Consider the following 20,653-nt stretch of genomic DNA (forward strand, 5'->3'; position numbering starts at 1 on the left):
CCCAATACATGTGTTACATTATGATTCACACATGTATTGGGACATAATTTTACACCACACCAGGCCATTCAGTATTCTATAACTTTCAATTAGATCCTCCCTCTAATCTCCAGCATCTAGATTAGATTAGATTACTTACAGTGTGGAAACAGGCCCTTTGGCCCAGCAAATCCACACCGCCCTGCCGAAGCGCAACCCACCCATACCCCTAACCTAACACTACGGGCAATTTAGCATGGCCAATTCACCTGACCTGCACATCTTTGGACTGTGGGAGGAAACCGGAGCACCCGGAGGAAACCCACGCAGACACGGGGAGAACGTGCAAACTCCACACAGTCAGTCGCCTGAGGCGGGAATTGAACCTGGGTCTCTGGCGCTGTGAGGCAGCAGTGCTAGCCACCGTGCCGCCCACCAAAATATATCATCTACAGTCCTCACTTTCAACTACAGATCAAAGGGTATGGGGAGTGAACAGGAACGGATGATTGAATGGTTAGCTATTGAATTGTGAGTATATTGAATGGGTGGGGGGCAGGTTTGAAATGTCAAATGGTCTACTTCAGTTCCTATTTGCTATGTTTTTATGTTCATCCATCTTTCTTCTCATTGCTGCTTGAAACATAGCATAAAACAGGAAAGTTGTCTCACTGTATAACGAAAGTAAGAGGAGGATATATTTTGCAAGTGTTGAAACAGTGAATGGCACATCATTTGACTCTAATCAATGCACAGTCTTTCATTTTGTTTTCTCCTGTCTTGATGTGATGTGCTGCATTGGCATGGATAGCTCAGCTTGTACATGAATTCCTATTTATGGCAAAAAAATACAATGGTATCTGGGACACTCTACACACAGGCATTGACTGCTTCATGTTTCCTGCCACTTCTCACCAGTTCAATCCAATAAGAGGCTAACTGAATTATTAAGCCACCTTAACATCAAATGTCCAAAATCCATTTACATATATTGGGAAATCCCTCATATGTTTTGAATAGCAGGACACTGCTTTTGGAGTCTGTCCACATGGAAACTGGATCCAAATGTGATAATTTTGGAATGATGGTACCTGTTGGTAACTTGCATATTGCTCCACTAAGGTGAATGTTAATAATAAAGGGGTTTTGCTTGAGGAATTGAGTTGTGAATATTAAAATAAGCTTCAGGATTTTCAAGTGGAACGAAATGCACTTTAACCAATATAGTTTAATGCTGAATGAATTATTTGTACAATACTCTGAGAGATAAAATTTTTCCCATTTTTACCAAACTCAAACAGGTAGCACTTTAGTGTAAAATAGATCAAAATGCTCTCTGGAAAATTGAAATCCCCTAATTTTACAACTATATTATTCTTACATAAATCTGAGATCTCTCGACATATTTGCTCCTCAGTTTCCCTCTGACTACTGGAGGTGCCTGTAATGAAATCCCATCAAGGTGATCATCCCTTTCTTATTTCTAATTTCTACCCATATAGTTTCACTGGGTGATCCCTCAGAAATATCCACTCAAATTACAGTAGTAATGTTTTCCTTAATCAGAAATGCCAATCCCCATTCTCTCATGCCTCCCTTTGTATTCTTCCTATAGCATCCAAAACCCAGAACGTTGAGCTGCCACTCCAGTCCTTCCCTCAGCCACGTTTCTGTAATAGCTATGACATTCCAGTCCTATGTTCCTATAAATGCTCTGAGTTCATCAGCCTTACCTGTAGGGCTCCTTGCACTGAAATAAATGCAGTTTAATTCTTCAGAGTTACCTCGTTCTTTGACTTGCTCTTGTCTGCCTTTCCTAATTAATATTTATTTACCTATAACACTTACGCACGTATTATATATTTTCAAAAGCAATTCATTAGTTGTAAATAATAAAAACTGTTTCAAATGTAATTACCAGTTGACAGCTTATAGCTGTCATTACTCAGTACATGAACACTTGTAGGCACGGCGATGAGATAATTGATTGTACCTGACCCTGACATTCTCGTTTCAAGTGGTAAAAGTGTTACAATTTGTGACATTTGAAACTGGTTATTCTATATATCCCATCGGAAATTTCTTTGAGCAATGGTGATGCTTGGTTCACTGTGAAACTCCAAGAATCAATCCTTTTAAAAATATAATGAAAATGAATCTGCTAGTTAAAGGATGTATGGTCAATGCATTGAATGTTTTTAGTCTCAATTCGTGATAGAGACTGTTTTAAGCTCTCGGCTCATACTCTGCTTTATTTCCAACAAGGAAAAATTGACTTCTGAAAATAGTCTACACCTCTATTCTTCTGACCAAAGCACATAACCTTACAGTTTCCCACCTTGTATTCCATTTGCCACCTCTTTGTCCATTCCTGTAGCCTGTCCAAGTCATTCTGCAGCCACCCTGCTTCCTCAACACTACCAGGCAATCCATATACCTTTGTGTCATCTGCAAACTTAGCAATAATGCTCTTAGTTCCTTTGACCCCTTTATCCCCAATTTCTGCCACGCTGCCAGTCCTCGACGCCAGTGCTTTGTCCCTAATGGGCTCTCATCTTATAGCAACTTTCTGTGCAGCACCTTGTCAAAGGCCTTACAGAAATCCAAATAGATTATGTCTACTGGGCTCTCCTTTCTCTAACTTACTCATTATCTCCTCAAAGATTTCTTACAGATTTGTCAGGCATGACCTCTCCAATGAAGCCATACTGACTCAGCACTGATGAAAAGCGCTTCCAAATACTCTGCAATCTCATTCTTAATAATGGAATCTGAAGTCTTCCCAATGACCAAGGTGGTCATGACCAAGTGGCATGTAGTTTCCTGTCTTCTGCCTCCCTCCCTCCCTCCTTAAACAGAGTGTTATATTAGCCATTTCCAGTCCTCTGGGAATCTTGAACAAGTGATATTGAAAGTTTAATCAAAAGGGAAAAGGAAACAGACCCTTGAAGAATATAAAGGAAGCCGGACAGAACTTTATAAAGGAATTGGGAGGCCCAAAAGATTCCATGAACTGTCCATGGCAAGTAGGATTAAGGAGAGTAGTGAGAGAAAGGGGAGGTCCATTCAAGAACAAAGGAATGAATTTATGCATGGAGCCAGAGGAAGTGGGTGAGGTCGTTAATAAGTACTTTGCATTGGTATTCACCAAGTCGAAGGACGTGGTTGATGGTAAGATTAGAGAAGGGTGTATTGATGTAATAGGGCATGTCAATATTAATGAGAAGATATTGGGTGTTTTGAAAAACATTAAGTAGATAAGTCCCCAGGATCTGATGGGATCCATCCCAGGATACTGAGGGAGGCAAGGGAGATGATTGCTGGGACCATGATGGCGATCTTTAAGTCCTCTTCAGCCATAGGTGAGGTCCTAGAAGACTGGAGAATAGCCAATATTGTTCCTCTGTTCAAGAAAGACAACAGGAATAATCATTCAGGAAATAATAGGTCAGTGAGCCTTACATGAGTGGTTGGGAGATTATTAGAGAAAATTCTTAGGGACAGGATTTACTTGCATTTTAAAAAAAAGTGACTTTTCAGGGATAGTCAACATCGCTTTATTTAGGAGAAGTCTTGTCTCATTTGATTCCATTTTTGAGGAAGTGATGAAAATTATTAAGGATAGGGTAGTGGATGTTGCCTTCATCGACTTTAGTAAATGATTTGACGATGTCCTTTTCGGTAGGCTAGTCCAGAAGATTAAGCCACATAAGTTTATGGATTTTAGAACGGTCAAATACAAGAGGAAAGTATACAGTGAATGGGAGGATGCTTCGGAGCCTTGATATGCAGGGGGATCTTGGTGTACAAGTCCATAGCTCTCTGAAAGTGGCAACCCAAGTGGATAGGGTGGTAAAAAGAAATAAAGTATGCTTACCTTCATCAGTCAGGGCATTCAGTGAAAAGTTGACAAGTCATGTTACAGCTGTATAAAACCTCCCTTGGATGCTGCCTGACCTGCTGCGCGAATCCAGCAACACATTTTCAGCTCTGATCTCCAGCGTCTGCAGTCCTCACTTTCTCCTAAAACATTAATTAGGCCACATTTATATTGTGAGCAGTTTTGGTTGCCACACTATAGGAAGGATGTGAAGGCTTTGGAGAGGGTGCAAAAGAGGTTACCAGGAAGTTTCCTGGATTACAGTGTATTAGCTATAAGGAGAGATTAGGCAAGCTTGGATTGTTTTTGCTAGAGCAACAGAGGCTGAGAGGCGACCTGATAGAAATGTTTAAATTATGAGAGGTATGGATAGTCGGAGTCTTTTTCCCAAGGTGGATGTGTTCAATACTAGGGGGCATAAGTTTAAGATGAGAAGGTGAAAATTTAAAGGAGATATGTGAGGCACATTTTTTATGCAAAGGGTGGTAATTGTCTGGAATGCACTGCCACAGGAGGTCATAGAAGCCGATACAATAGCAACATTTAAGAGACATTTAGAGAGACATGATGGGCGAGGAATACGGGCTATAGAGCATGTGCAGGCGGATGGGATTAGTTTAGAATGGTATCATGGTCATCACAGACATGGCAGGCCAAAGGGCCTGTTCCTTTGCTGTGTTGTTCCCTGTTCTGTGTATATGAAAGTTCTGTGTGTAATTGCATCTTTACAGTAATGCTCATGAACTAGTCCTCGGGCTACATTGTAAATTAAAGAAAATTGAGAGACAATGATGATGAATAGGTATAATGATGAACAAAATAAGACTCAATTTGGACTATCTGCAATATATTAGCCACATAAGATACCAATCTTATTTTACTTACAAGTGCTTGTCAAGCTGCCATTGTTTGCTCCTCAGTGTACAAACTTGGGGTTTGAAGATGTAATTCTGTTTAAGAAGGTTGTACAGTGTGTTGTGCAGCACTTCCATGCTGCACAATATTTATTGAGTTGAAGACTGACCTCTTTTGGAGAAAAGAAAGTAACAGCAACTCTTTCAGTTCTGGTTTTGTTGGCATGTTGCCCAAGGTGTGCCAGGCAGACTGATGTTGTATTACCGATAATTATGCTTGAATCTTGCGTAACCCTTGTACAAAATTTCACAATACTCTAGGTGTAGATCATTGTATCAGGAAGTCTTGGAAAGTTTAAAACTGACACAGCCAATAACCTTAGAACCTTTCCTGTCTCCTTCAGCTTGTCGCGTTTCCTGATAGAGCTTATGCTCAAAATGTCGACTCTCTTGCTTCTTGGATGCTGCCTGACTGGCTGTGCTTTTCCAGCACCACACCTTTTGATTCTGATCTCTAGCATCTGCAGTCCTCACTTACCCCTAGCATTTCCTGAAGTTACTGACTAATACTGGTGGATGGTCCCAGAGGCATGTTGACAGTCCTTGAATACCTCAAACAGGGGCAATTCATATCAGCTTTGACTCTGTGGCAGCAATTTTCAGCTGTCCAGTGCTTCATAGCTGAATCTGAACCTGTCTTCACCTCAGATTCAGATACAGACTTTTCACAGATAGCAATCAGGAACCGGAGCCTTGGCTAACTTCTCACCCTCGTCCAATTTCTCTTCTGCTTAACAGCAGTGTGCCAACTGGAAAACCCCTTCAAACTTACATTGACATTCAAATTGACACCTGAACAGCAAAACCAAATGCACTGCACTGACGGCAACCTGCAATATAATTTTTTTTTAAAATGCATTCACGGGACTAGGGTGTTGCTGGTTAGGCAGCATTTATTGCCTCTCCCCAATTGCCCAGAGGGCTGTTAAGAGTCAACCACATTGCTGTGGGTCTGGAGTCACATGTAGGCCAGACAGGTAAGGGTGGCAGCTTCCTTCCTGAAGGACTTGAATGACCCAGTTGGGTTTTTCCAACAATCAACAATGGATTCATGGTCTTCATTAGACTCTTAATTCCAGATTTTTCTATATTGAATTCAGATTCCATGTCTGCCATGGCAGGATTGGAACTCAGGTCCCTGGTTTCTGGATTAACAGTCCAATGATAATACCACTAGGCCACTGCCTCTCCATAATTAGACTCTGTGTGAGAAAACGAACTGTTGAGAGAAAGAGACCTTATTATTCAGTTCTTGCTTCTTATAAAAGATTTACAATACTAAAATTGTAAACACTTGCCATCGTAATAAAACTAAATTAACATTGGTTCTCTCTTCTTGCAATCATTATGCCTAGTTCTAAAAGTGTAGGCATGTAGTTTTCCTCTTTGGATACAGTACAGCCAAGTTAGAACTGGAAATGCCATCAGTTTTGCATTTTTACCAGTGTTGAATATCCTCCCAAGCTTTTGAGATAAGACGCAAGCCTAAAATGGGCATTACCCAACAGGAAAGGAAAGTGCACAATGAAACCACAAGCACAAATTCATATATAATATTTCTTCACTTAAGTCTTACATTTTAAGTTACAAATCATTTAACAGTCTTTCACATCAGGCACAGCATGTTTAAGATCTATGATCCAGAAAGCTTTTCATTTTAAATGTGACTTTCACATATTCTATAAACAAAGCAGGATCAGGTAGAGGAGAACGTTTCTTCATCAAAGGTTAAACAGAAATGCATTATTTTCTTGCTGCACCTGCAAAGCTGATTGTGACTGTGAAGATTCTGAAAGAAGCACAATTGGATATTGCTCAAAATTTGAGAGTGGGAGAGATGGTCTGTTTTGTGGGCAGTTATTTATGCAGAGTGAGTATTTGATGAATGGACATAAAAGATCAATGAAACTTGACCGTATTGTAATTAGGCACCCAATGCTCAAATTTCCCCAAGTTTGAGGCAGATAATTTATTTGCCATTTGATTACTAGTCTCTCTGATCACAAATGTGAAGTAAACTTCAACCAGTGTTAATGCTTAGAATATAGTTCTGTTCTAAACCAGGAAAAGTAGTTTACAACTGGGGAGGTGATGGTGTAATACCATTGGACTAGTAATCCAGAACTCCAATATAATATTCTAGAGACATGGGTTCGAATTTCAACTCCTACCATAGTGTGATTCAATTCCAATAAAATTTTGGATTTTTTTTAAAAGGTCTAATGGCAGCCATGTGACCATTTTGATTATTGTAAATACCCATCTGATTCACTAATTGGGAAGGATATCTGTCCTAACTTGGTCTGACCTACATGTGACTCCAGATCGACAGCAATATTGTTGACTTTTGAATGCCCTCTGAAAAGCCTTGAGCAAGCCATTTCTGTCAAGGGCAATTGGGAATGAGCAATAAATGCTGCTCCAACCAGTGGAACACACATCTCATGAACAAATAAAAAGTGTTGCATAGAAGTTAGCGTCTTTAAACATTAGAATGCATTGCAAATATAAGGTTGGTAAAAAGTGATTCCACAACGAGGCTGACTTGACCTGCAATCAGTTTTCTTGCATCACTTGGATCTGACACTCTTGATGTGTATATTCAGTGCAGTACTGAACCTAGTTTGCAAAGCACTCAAGTGTTCTTTACAGACTGGAAATTCACCCCTCCCTTTTCTTTAAGAATTTCAGCCTTTAACTTTTAGGAGACAGCTCTATTCACACATTCAGACATGTCCAAAAATTCTCTTAAACAAGCCACTTCAAATCCTAACTTACATAGGAACCAGACAATCTAAGTTCTCCTTGGCTAGAGCTCAAACCACAGCTACTGATTTGAAAGCTTCAGTTACATTTAAATGATCCATGTGCCTTTGTTATGTTTAGCTTCAGAGCAAACCTGTAGCATTAGTGGTCAAATCTTCAATTGCCTAGGCCTAGGCTCAGGAATTTCCACCCTATACCCCTTGTCCTCTTTGCCTCGGTATCCGCTATTAAGACATTCCTTAAAATCTTCAATTAATCTATCCTGATTTCATGGAACATTATGTTCCCCAGTGTCATACTTCAACTTGTAATGCTCCTGTGAAGCACCTTGGAATGTATTAAGGATGCTAATCTAAGTATAAGTTGTCATTAGTGTTGTTTAAACCTGGTGTGATAATTGGGTATGAAGGCCTACACAGACCACAAGTGGAGTAAAACTCTGTTATATGGTCCATATTGTTACAGCGTCAGTCTCACATTCACCTTGCAGTTCAGTATCTCTCAAAGCACAATCACTGGCACCAATACCACTTGTTTGCAGTGCTACATCATTGGAATAGTGTAATACTATGTCAGTTTGACTTTTTAAATGGAAAAGGATGCCAAAGAAATCTTGTTTTGTACAGAAATAAATATTTATGATACCACTGACCTAATGTGTCTAATTTTCTTGAATTCTACTATCTTTTACTGCAAAGATTTGTATTGTTTAAACAATTGTGTGCATTACTTTAAATCCAATATTTTTATAATTGGAATGCTCAGATGTAGAGTATTTTCATTTTCAATTTTGAGTATCAATTTCCATTCAATGAAAGTAGGATGGTGATGTTAAGTCTATATATTTAATTGTCATTAGCAGTTCACTAACATAATTCAGTAATTTCACACACTATTATCAATATGTATACATCTTTCATTTTCCATATACTTTGCTGCACACAAATATTTCTAAGTGTACTGAGGAGCAACCTGGGCTGGTCTCGATAAAATCAAGCGATTTGAAGTAAATTGCTTTCTCCAGATTCGTTTGAATTGAAAGGGTTGGATTGGGAAAAAATGTTTTAGTTTATTAATTGTTGTATTAATTTGTTCAGCTTTTCGTTTCTCTTTTTGTTATTGCAGTTTGTTCAGGAATTGAAAACAAACTAAATTTATTGGCAACTGAAGATAACCATTACAACAGTCTTCGCAGAACCTATAGTGGTTGTGAAGTAGTGATGGGCAACCTCGAGATAACCTTTGTACAGCCACACCATGATGTTTCATTCCTTAAGGTAATGTGTCATATTTGTTTTTTTTTCACATCCAAGTACGAAAGCAGTCATGTCGTTCTGCAGCAGCAGTGGTGCAATATGTATGAGTTGTTGTCCCATGGAGCTTGCCTATTCCATGACACATACAGATTTTCACCTCCTTTTTTTTGTCTCTCTCTTTCTCTTGCTTGGGTTCTTGTTTATTTTCTCCACACCCCCACCATCCACACCTCCCAATTGTCTCCTGGTCAATAGTCCTATTGAAGTCACTTTTTGGCCTTTCCAATCTTTATTATTGCATGAGGATCTAGTATTGAAACAAAATTTCAACCTGTTTTCCATCACTCAGCTTTCACAGATATTCAAATCTAGAGAATTATCACTTCTACTTAAAGTTTTTAAACTGAACTGATTCTTTCAAATTACTTTCCTTGGATTGCTGAGGAACTTTTTTGATTCCATTCATAATCTGCTGACATGAAGTTTTTATTCAAATTTAATGGCTTGAACCTTTCTGCAGTTTCGATGACTTGTAAACTTCATGTCACTCTCAGAGCTGGTATACTTCACAGGGTAAAACCACTTCTACTTGAGTGACTGGTTTCCTTGATCTGAAACCTTGAACTTTCTGCTGTGGAATCAAGTGCCCCTGATGTTTTTTCTCTGCCTAACGTAAACTTAGCAGTAATAATATAATAAATAATATGCATTATACACCCTTTATCACAACAAAGTACATTTGAGGCTTTCTACTAAAGGGAAATGCAGCAACCAATTTGAACAAGTAGCAATGAGATTAAAGATCAGATCTATTCTGTTGTTCATTGGCAATAAGTAATTGTCAGAAACATGGGAGAAATTTTCTGCTTTCTGTTTTGTAATGTCCCATTCCTGTTAGTGAGGACAAATGGAATATTCTCTCATCTGAAAGCTAGCACTTTCACCAATGTACCACTACCTCAGGACTGCATTAATGTATTGGCCAAAATTATGTGAAACATTTGTAGCAGAATCCATGATTTTCTAATGCAGAATGCAATGCAAAGAACTTTCGTCATTTGATGGGGTGAGGGTGGGAGGCAGAAAGGAAAGGAAAACAAGTCAAACTTAAATTCTGCAACTTCTTTTAAAGAACTCTTTTATGTAATGGAGTGTGTTTTCAGACCCTATTTATGTAATTCCAGACAGTTTGCTGGATACAGTGGTGGAAGAACCCAGTGACAGCCACCTGTTTGTTAATGTAAACCATTCAGAATGTCTGCAGAATTAATCAGACCTTGAGCAGATGTTATTTTTAAATACGTTTTAATTAAGAGGATATCTGTTCACTGCTATGCTCTGAGTCACCAAGCCAAGAAATTGCTATCATAATATAGCCAATATTTATAGGATCAGCCAAGTGAAATTATTGAGCAGTATGTTAACTCAGTGTAATTTGTTAGCATTGGTAACTATGTACACTTGTCTCATGTGCACAGTACTTTCTTGTGACTTATTATTGCCTCTTTACAGCATCTCTATAAGTCACATTGATTTAGTGGTTGGACAGTCACATCTTAGTCAGAATGTTATGGGTTTAAGACCCACTTAAAATGAGCACACGTAATCTGTCCAAGTACTTCTGCTGAGGGACCAGTCCGGTGCTGGAGATGTCAGCTTTTGGAATGAGCCCTTAAACCGAAACCTCTTCTGTCTTGTAAAATTGACATAAAAGATGCTTAAGCGTGATTCTACAAAGAAAGGGAGAGTTTTTCTAATGCACTGCAGAATATTTATTGCTTAACCCCTAATCACATTGTTGTGTGCAAATTGTAATGGGCATTGAACTTTAAAAACAACTACTTTAACTTTAAAGTGTTTTGAATTAATCTGTAGCTGTGAAAAACAGTACATTAATATGTGTCCTACCTCCTCACATTAAATATAATGCCACAGTTCAATTTCACTCATCCCTATCACCAGTCATCTCTGTGCCTCTTGCTTTATCCTCAGGTTTCATTTTGTGTGCTTCATATCTATTCATACTACTGCCTGACCTGCTTCCTGTAATAATTAAATTGTGATATTTGAACTGGGTACAGTAAGCTTGCACCTGCTATCACATGTGCTTCTACAGCCTTCCAAAAGGTACACTAAAATAGATGAGGACAACATAATTTATCAGACTGCTTTAACAAGAAGCAATAATAAATGTATAGCATATTCTTTAAAGCAAATATAATCTCTATTCAACTAAATTCTGTAACAAGCATGCACTGCAATGTACAAATTAATAATAATCCCATACTGGACCTGTGTGTGGGTTAAAAGCGATCTTATAACAGGAGCATTGACTATTACTGTTTAGGTTTGACTTTCTTGTAAGCTCCTATGGATTGTAATAGGTGTGGAATAGACAATAGGTGCAGGAGTAGGCCATTCTGCCCTTTGAGCCTGCACCACCATTCAATATGATCATGGCTGATCATCCTTAATCAGTATCCTGTTCCTGCCTTATCTCCATAACCCTTGATTCCACTATCCTTGAGAGCTCTTTCCAACTCTTTCTTAAGTGAATCCAGAGACTGGGACTCCACTGCCCTCTGGGGCAGAGCATTCTACACAGCCACCACTCTCTGGGTGAAGAAGTTTCTCCTCCTCTCTGTCCTAAATGGACTACCCTGTACTTTTAAGCTGTGTCCTATGGTTTGAATGTTTATATGAACTTCTTTAATCTTATACTGATGCTTTCTTGTCTAATTCTAATACACATTTCCTGGTAACTGAGTACAGTGGATTTAATATCTATGTTAACTTAGAATTTGAGTATAATTTATATTTTAAAAATACTATCTTGGAAAATTGGCTGAAATCTGAAATATGACATCCTCCAGGATCTTACTCCTTCGTTGCATTCTGGAGCATAGAACTATTCTGGTTATTTATCCTCTGTTCAGTCACTCCACTTGGCTTTGCAGTTATTTATAGTCAATGCATTTTTCCATTAATTGGCCTAACCGCACACTGGAGGTAAAATATTTTAATTAGTTATCCTCACTCCATGTTTGAACCCTTTCTGCAAAATTTGGTCTGTTCTGTAAATCTTCATGGGCCAATTTGAAGTGCCGAATGATCTATCTCTAAATAAGTAAATGGTACTCACTCACATCTCTTTCCCATGTCTTTACATACATGGTTTACTCTTAACTGCCCTCTGGGCAATTAGGGATGGGTAAAAAATGCTGGCCAAGCCAGCAAAGCCCTCGTCCCATGAATGAATTTTAAAAAACACACAGAATAGGGCAGAAATAGACCATTCGCACCTTTAAGCCTGCACCGCAATTCAGTAAAATCACCACTGATCTGTTTGTGTGTCAAATCCCACATTTGCAATTATCTGCTAGAACCCTTGATTCTCCCTGCCCAGCAAGAACCTACCCACCTCTACCTTATAAAGATGAGCAATGCTTCCAGCTTGTGAGGGAGGTGAGGGGCAACAGTGGGGAAAGGACAAGTGGTGCATTTTATAAACTCCCCTCCCCAACTTCAAACACCACTGGAGACCATACATTTCCACTCTTAAGCGTTATCACATTCTGCCTGTGGTCTGTTTTGCCTTCTCCTTATTCTTGTTTATGATCAGATTTTAATGGTGCCGCTGCTTGAATGGAAACTTTGATTATTTTTTCCATGTGACAATCTATTATAATTTCCTGAGTGTTTACAGCTCAATTGCATCTGTTATGTTTTGCAATCCATCTAGAAATTGGAATCACTCATGACGACTTGTGTGATTTATAGTTTCTATTAAATATGTAGCACATGGGAGACATTTTCTCTCAGCCATGTGCGTCAGTGGCCAAGAACTTGATGCAGGAGATTTGAACATTGCTGAATTAATGGAGTTTGATACACAAGATTTCAATTGCTGGTATCACTGCGGTATGTTGTGTATGCAATTAATGCATTTATAGAAGCATTATGACTGCTTTTGACTTAATCATCTGTTACTCCCTAAAACAGATCAAAATCTTTGACTGAGTTGACATTCTTGGCAAATTAACATTATACAATTTCCTAATATGATCATTGTCTAACTTCTTGACAAGTCCAGTGATATGCTAGTAATTAATAGTTGCCTCAGCATTAAAAACTAAGTCATTATCTGGGTAATTCACATTAAGCCACATAATTAACACACAAACTGGGAACTGGTACTCAAAAAAAAATTCACATCATAATCAAGCACATGAATTGATTCCAACATGAGGGTGTACTATCTCCTGATTTGGGATAATTCACTTTCTGATACATTCACCATTAAACTGCAAGTTCCTAGTGGCTCTGCCTCTCTGTGTTTCCTCTCAAAGTTAATCATCTCCTTTACTTATCGTTGGACCATCTGACCTTCTGCTGAACTTCCATTCCAACTTTATCACTGTACATGATTGTCTGTGGTCTTCCAGTGCATTACATTTTGCATTTCCTTCAGTGGACAGAAAGAAAACTTTGGAACTTGAGTAAGGTACGGCAGGGAAACTGATGCCCACTGTTTAATAGCTGAGCCAAGAAAATTAGAAGAGAGGAACAGAAAACGTAAAGCAATACAAATATCCAGTGTTTATAATTTGGATAATCCATAACATTTTGTAAAATATGCATTGCCAGAAATACATTAATATTTTCTGTTCCATAATGTCCACGCCTTTAATATGCGATGTGTGTTCTATACATTTACAGAGTATTCAGGAAGTTTCAGGTTATGTCCTCATAGGCCTCAACAAAATTTCAACGATCCCACTGGAGAATCTTAGGATCATCAGGGGTCACCAGCTTTATGAAGACAAATATGCCCTTGTTATTTTGTCAAATAATGATCAGGAAAAGAAATTTGGACTTACTGAGTTACCATTGAGAAATCTTACAGGTTAGTTTGATGTGTTTCATTAAAATAAGATGATAATAGTGTGTTTTAAATCAAGCATAATGTTTTAGATTCTTTTATTATTCATTTCTGAATTATGAGCATCACCCATCCCAAATTACCATTGTGAAGGTCATGATGAACTTTTTGAATCGATGCAACGTAGGTCCAGCCACATTGTTGCAAGATTGGGAATTCCAGGAGTTTGACCCAATAATAATAGGTATGATGATATATTTCCAAGTCAGAATGATTTTATTTCTAGAATCCTTACAGTATGAAAGCAGGCCATTCAACCAATCGAGTCCACACTGACCCGCCCAAGAACAGCCCACTCAGAGCCACCTGCATTTCCCATGGCTAATCCACCTACTCTGCACATGCCTGGGCACAATAGGCAATTTAGTATGGGCAATCCAGCTAACCTGCACATCTTTATGATTGTGGGAGGAAACCAGAGCACCTGGAGGAAATCCACACAGACATGGGGAGAATGTGCAAACTCCATACAGACTGAGGGTGGAATCAAACCTGGGTCCCTGGCGCTATGAGACAGCAGTGCTAACTACTGAGCCACCAGGCTGTCCCAATGATTTGTGACTTGGAGAAGAATTTGCAGTTGTTAGTGTGCTCATGTTCCAGACCTCCAGATGTGAGCGATCGCAAAAGTTTACTATCTCATGGAAAAACATGCCAGTTAACACCCATACTTATCCACAGAATGAACTCAAGACCTTAACTGTGAGTCAGGGCTGTTTCTGAAAAGGGAAAGGAAAATTCGAGAGCCAGTCACTTATGCAGCCGGCTGCTGCTCTGCTGCATTGGCAAAACCTTGGGAATAGATCTTCATCCCACTGTCAATGCATGATGTTTGACAAGCAGAGAATTCAGTGGAAATGAAAAAAAATAATATTCTGCAGATTATCTATTTAATTAAATACATATACATTTTGGTTCATAATTTTAATAATGGGATGTTTTTACTTATTAATTTGTTCATTTCTGAAATACAATAGCTCGTTCATTGACATAATTCTGTGAATTGGCCTTCTATAGAATTCAGACATTGCCATGACTTGAAATATACCAGGTGATAAGATGTGTTTGTCCAAATTTTAAAATATCAATATTGTTGTGACTTTTTTTTTATTTGGTATATATAAAATAAATATTTTTTTTTAAGGAAAGTATCAGAGCATCCGTAATCTGTTGCCTTTAACTGGTGTTTGAAATATTACCAGGAATACACCAGTTCTGTGTTGATGGTTAAGATATTTTGATTCTAAGATGCTGTCTTGTACGTCTTTGTCAGGAAATGCTATGTCAAAAACAATACCTAAATGTCTTAAATAAGGTTAATTCTTCACATATCCCAATCTGTGCAGCTTGCTACATAAGGCTAATTTACCCAAGAGTACAGAGAGCAAAGCTGTTCACTGGTGCTCCTCTTCAATCAGCTGCGAGGAAGTGCACAACAGTGGATCAAATTCACATTGCCAAATTCAAGAACTAACCACCTCCTTGTTTGGCAGCAGTTCAGGACAGAATGTCAGCCAGATGGTCCAAGGGGAGCCATAGCCAGTATTTCCTAAAATAGTCTTTTATTTTGTACAAGCAGCTGCCTTGCTGTCTTTACAAGAAATCTGAATCAAGATTTACCAACCATGTACTATGGTGCCCATTCTTCTACCAGTTAATGTCTGGCAGCCACTTACAAGTAAAAGTTGCACTCCCGGTCTCTCACCAATATAGTTGACTCATCCTTTGAGTTGACCAATCCTTTGAATTGGTCTAACAAACCACCATGTTCTGTCAACTGCTAAGCCAGAGTTCACGTAAAGTGCACGTCATCAACTCTTGAGGTCAAGCAGTGAGTGGGCAAGAAATGCTATTTTGTTCAGAATACCTACAGATTAAAACCCAATCCATCTCTAATATAAATAAGAATAAGGGCTGGATAAAATAATCAGAAAAAGGGGAATGGAAGAGGGTTGAAATGTATAATTTTTGCTTTTCTTGTGGCTATGTTTTGACTAGTTTATTTTTATCTTTTCAGAAATTTTATCTGGCAGCGTGAATATCATTTCTAACCCATACCTTTGTTATGTGCAATCCATTCAATGGGATGACATTTTGGACAAAAGCATGGTGTCTGAAATGGCAATTAACTTCACTGCAAAAAATTGTAAGCAACAAGTTGACTTGTATCTACTTTTCCCAAATTAAGAATCAGATTGAAGTAGATGAGAAACAGCCCATTCATTGCTTCGGTAACCTTCAGTTGTGAGAAATGATCTTGCTTTGGAAGACTAAGATGTAGTAACAGGCTAGACATATGAAATAGCAAGGAAAGATCTACAGGGTCCTGCACAGTAGCTGCACTCTAGAGCAGAGTATAAATCAAGAAATCAGGAGACTTTCTGAGAAAAAAAATTACAATAATTGTGGGTGACTTTAATTTTCAGCTAGATTGGCCAAATCAAATTGGCAGAGGTAACCTTGAAGGTGATTTTATAAAATGTATCGAAGACAGTTTCTTGCAGCAATATTTTGTGGAACCAACCAGGCTATTTTATGTGTATTGAGATATGATTAAGGACCTCATAGTCAAGATTCCTCTCAGCAGGAGTGATCATAGCATGATGAGACTTCATATTCAGTTTGAGGGTGAAAAAAAAATGGATCCGAAACTAGTGTCTTAAACTCAAATAAAAACAAGTACAAAACTATCAAGACAAAGTTTCTGTAAGAAGGATAAATCATCCATGGTTAACTACGAATGTTGAAGATTGTATCAAATTGAAATTAAATGTGGTTAGTGGAAGGCCAGAAGACTGGATACATTTTAGGAATCTGTAAAAGAATAAGATGAAAGGCAAAAATAAATGAAGCCAACATGCAAGAAATATAAAGTCAGATAATAAAAGTTTCTACTAGAAGATAAAAAGAGAGTATCTAATTTTTTTTTTTATCCTTGGAGGATGAATTAATAATGGTAGTTGTTATCATTATTAATTAATGACAATTACTAAAAATGGAAATGGCAGAAACTTTAATTTTTCGATACCCTTGACCTTATTTGAGCCCAATATAGGGTAGAAGCTGGATGACACTGGATTGGGCAGGTTAAAAGGCTTAGGACCAATCCCCAAAATATCAGCCCATCTCTTCTAATGGAATCAATACTGAGCATTGTGCTATATCAGGCAGGCCTCAGAATCTGTTGACCTTTCTCATCAACTTTAAACCCTACCTTCACCCTTTTATCCTTAACATCCTCTCTGCACCTTCCACATTACAGGGCTTGTACATTATGTTTGTAGTAATAGTTAGAAGCCATTGAATAGCTCATAAAATTTTCCAAGTGAATAAACTGACTCTTTAAACCAACGGTGTAAACAGAATCAAACGTTTTTTTTTAAAAATAGCGGTTGGATTCACAGTTACATGTTTAAAAATCAGACCATTCATGTGATGACCACCTATAACCTTTCTCTTGAAAGGGTGTGTGCAGATGATATATGACAATCATAAATCGCCTTTCTGTGGAGTGCTTCATCCGCTAAAAATGCAACTAAGGCCCAAATATTCGTGCTCAACTATTTCTGAAAAGTCTGCAAGGGTCTAAATAGATTATTATTTGTTCTCTTTATGGGAGTTTCCTTTCTATGTATAGTTATATATAAATTTATACAAATATCTATCCTCCAAATTTCTGAGGTTTGTGTACAAATGTCTGACAGGGTGATGGCTCTGCAAGAGGATTCTCCTGCCAATTTAAGATGAAGTCATAATCCAGTCACAAATATATTTTTACCTCTCCACTCTTGCTATGTAACAGTCTCCTATCCAAAAATTGTTACAACAAAATGAGGAAATCTAGAAAAGCAGTGTTTTCTTTTGAAGATTTTCTGCCTTTCTTGATCCCATGTCTTAGTACGTCATCAATTGGATCATGCTTAATGTAGTCTTGAAGCATCACAACCCTTTCAGAACCATTGCATTGTATCAGGGTCCGCTGAATCAGGAGCCATTCCATTGGCCTTCTGGATCCCTTAGTTAACTATCTCTAGGTCCTTCCTGATTGGCGCTAAACACTTTTGCAAGGCTTCCTACCTCCCTCCAAAGTGGCTCATTACCACCTCCCTGGTAACCCTTCCTCCCTGAGTCCTTCAACCTCTGTTTCCCTGGTAAGGATGCCTTAATTCTTTAACTGGCTAAAGGAAATGCTGTGACAATGAATCCATTAGGATGGCTGTTGAGCAGAATAAGAAAACATTTTGTCAGTATTAATAAGAGTATGTAGGGAACAAGTAACAAGTGTTAGAACAATTGATGAAGGAAAAATAATAGATTTAATTTGCTTTCTAGATGTGCACCCTTAGCCTTCCCAATACTGGAATCCAGTAGCAATTTCTAATTGGCAACTCCTTAATTGATTGCCTTGTCCAATGTTCTGCAGTTGCTCTCTGGGTTCCTGTTCCAGAATTTATGTTAATGTCAAGATTGCCATTCTAGCAGCCAAGTTCAGGCCCAGGTGCCTGGCTCCCACTCAGTACTGAAATCAATCTCGTATGAGAAACTGTTAGCTGCAAATCTGCCGACATTGATTATTATTGCTGCAAGACCGAGGATGTTAAAATTTGAATGTGATATACCATTTTGTATATTTCAATATATATTCCAGAATATTAAGATCTAAATTGTCTTAACTTTGAATGGTTTCATAAATTTTTTTAGCAGAAATTCAATGTGGGAAACTATCCTTGAAGATCAGAATTCTTTAGAATATTTAAATATATTGTGTTCTTTCTTCCTGAGCACATCCAGAAAATATTTAAGTCTGCTATTTTACCTTTCTCTTCAAATATGGTCCACATTTTGTTTTGATTCAGCATTTTAGGAGGAAGACAATTACTGTTTTAACCATCAATTTTATATTTGATTATTCTAATATTGATTTATTTGGATTCTTTTGCTTTGTTTAAGTGGTGGTGTTTTTTTTTAATGTTTACAGGTTCAAGTTGTCACCCAGATTGTCAAGATGGAGCCTGCTGGGGTCCAGGTTTAGAGAATTGTCAGAAATGTAAGTATCACTTTTCCAACTACTATGAAAGGATTTACAATTCCATGTTTAAAAATCAGACCATTCATGTGAGGACATTTCTCTTGAAAGAGTGTTTGCAGGTGATATATAACAATCATGTATCACCTTTCTGTGGAGTGCTTTCATCTGTTAAAAATGCAACTAAGGCCCAAATATTAGCACTCAATTATTTCTCAAAAGTCTACAAGATCCCTGCTTCACGATAGCTGTGGAATTAAAACTTTTATCAGGGTTTTACCATCTGAAAGACACCTTGCCTCGTCAAGCTAGCAATCTTTTCAGCAAGGTCACACAGTATTTGTGGCTTTTTAAATCATTTTTCAAAATCCAATGCTTCCATTGGCTACCAGGAATCAAAATGCCAATAGCTTAACACAAAATAGATTTTCACATTAGAGCTTAGTCTTAAATTGTGACAAGGCAGTTGCAGTCTAATACATTTCTACCTTATATTTTTCACTTTGTCAATGAGCAGCAAGTACACAAAGCACAAAGAAATAAAGATTGCTGCCAAAGCCTTTAAGAAATGTTCCACGACTAATTCCATTTAATGGGAGAGAGATGAAGCGTCAATCGGTAGCAAAGCTTACAATCATGTTTTCTGCTCTTATTTTCTTTTAAAGATTTAGTGGTGATGCTTTGTTTAAGTAAAACTGAGGGCAACATGGATGACATTGGGACTTAAGCTGCTTGAGATACAGGGAGTAAAGAAGATTAGCAAAGAATGTGATCGAGAGTTTTACAACATTGAATGGATAATATATAGCTAAGCAGCTTATATTACATATACCATGACCTCAAATTGATGTTTAGGCACACTCTTCAGTTTAGTTATTGTGAAACTGAGACCAAGCATCATGAAAAATCTGAGTTGAAAATGCCACCAAAATGGAAAAAAGAGAGAGGATAAGATCATCAAAGATCAATTAATTAGTGCTAAGTTTGAATTTTAAAGCTTGAACTATTTTAAATGAAGAAAAAGATTGAGGCAAATAACGAGTTCCTTAGCTCTGAAGTTCTGAGAACAGTTTAGAGTCGTAGAGATGTACAGCATGGAAACAGACCCTTCGGTTCAACTTGTCCATGCTGAACAGATGTCCTAAATAAAGTCCAATCCCATTTGTCAGCATTCGGCCCATATCCCTCTAAGCCCTTCCTATCCATATATCTAGGCAGATGCCTTTCAAATGTTGTAATTGTACCAGCCTCCTCCACTTCTGGCAGCACATTCTGTAAAAGCACCATCCTCTGCATGAAAACATTGGTTGCTTTTAATTCTTTCCTCTCTCACTTTAAACCTATGCCCTCTTGTTTTGGATGCCTCTCCCCTGGGGAAAAGACCTTGACTCTTCCCTCTATCCATATGTCACTCTCTATCACCTACCTTTGAGCCAGTTATGTATCTAGATGACTTGTTCTCCCTGTATTCCATGTGATCTAACCTTGTTAACCAGTCTGTCATGCGAAATCTTGTTGAAAGTTTTACTGAAGTCCATATAGACTATGTCCACCGCTCTGTCTTCATCAATCCTCTTTGTCACTTTAAAAAATTCCATCAAGCTAATGAGGCATGATTTCCCATGCACAAAGTCATGTTGACTATCCTTAATCAGTCCTTGCCTTTCCAAATACATGTAAATCCTTTCCTCCGAATTCCCTTCAACAACCTATCCACCACTCACATCAGGCTCATCGGTCTGTAGAACCCTGGTGTTTCCTTACCAACCTTTCTTAAATAATGGCACCACGCTAGCCAACATTCAGTCTTGTTTGATTAAACTCATGAATAGACATCTTGTTCAGACCAAATTGAAAATCCCGGCATTCTTTAAGTCATAAATGTTTCAC

The 20,653-nt window shown here is 38.1% G+C and overlaps 1 protein-coding gene across 2 annotated transcripts in view; it reads left to right on the plus strand.

Annotated features, from left to right (window-relative positions):
• The window catches only part of LOC122549920 (epidermal growth factor receptor-like), a 271,066-nt gene that overhangs the window by 169,059 nt on the left and 81,354 nt on the right, over positions 1-20,653 (plus strand). For both annotated transcript variants that reach the window (XM_043690147.1, XM_043690148.1), the window contains exons 2-5: positions 8,665-8,816; positions 13,515-13,701; positions 15,755-15,883; positions 18,716-18,784. In XM_043690147.1, coding sequence (XP_043546082.1) covers positions 8,665-8,816; positions 13,515-13,701; positions 15,755-15,883; positions 18,716-18,784 — 537 coding nt within the window. The remainder of the gene's footprint in view (positions 1-8,664; positions 8,817-13,514; positions 13,702-15,754; positions 15,884-18,715; positions 18,785-20,653) is intronic.

Source organism: Chiloscyllium plagiosum, chromosome 5 (assembly GCF_004010195.1).
Source record: "Chiloscyllium plagiosum isolate BGI_BamShark_2017 chromosome 5, ASM401019v2, whole genome shotgun sequence".
NCBI classification, from domain to species: domain Eukaryota; kingdom Metazoa; phylum Chordata; class Chondrichthyes; order Orectolobiformes; family Hemiscylliidae; genus Chiloscyllium; species Chiloscyllium plagiosum.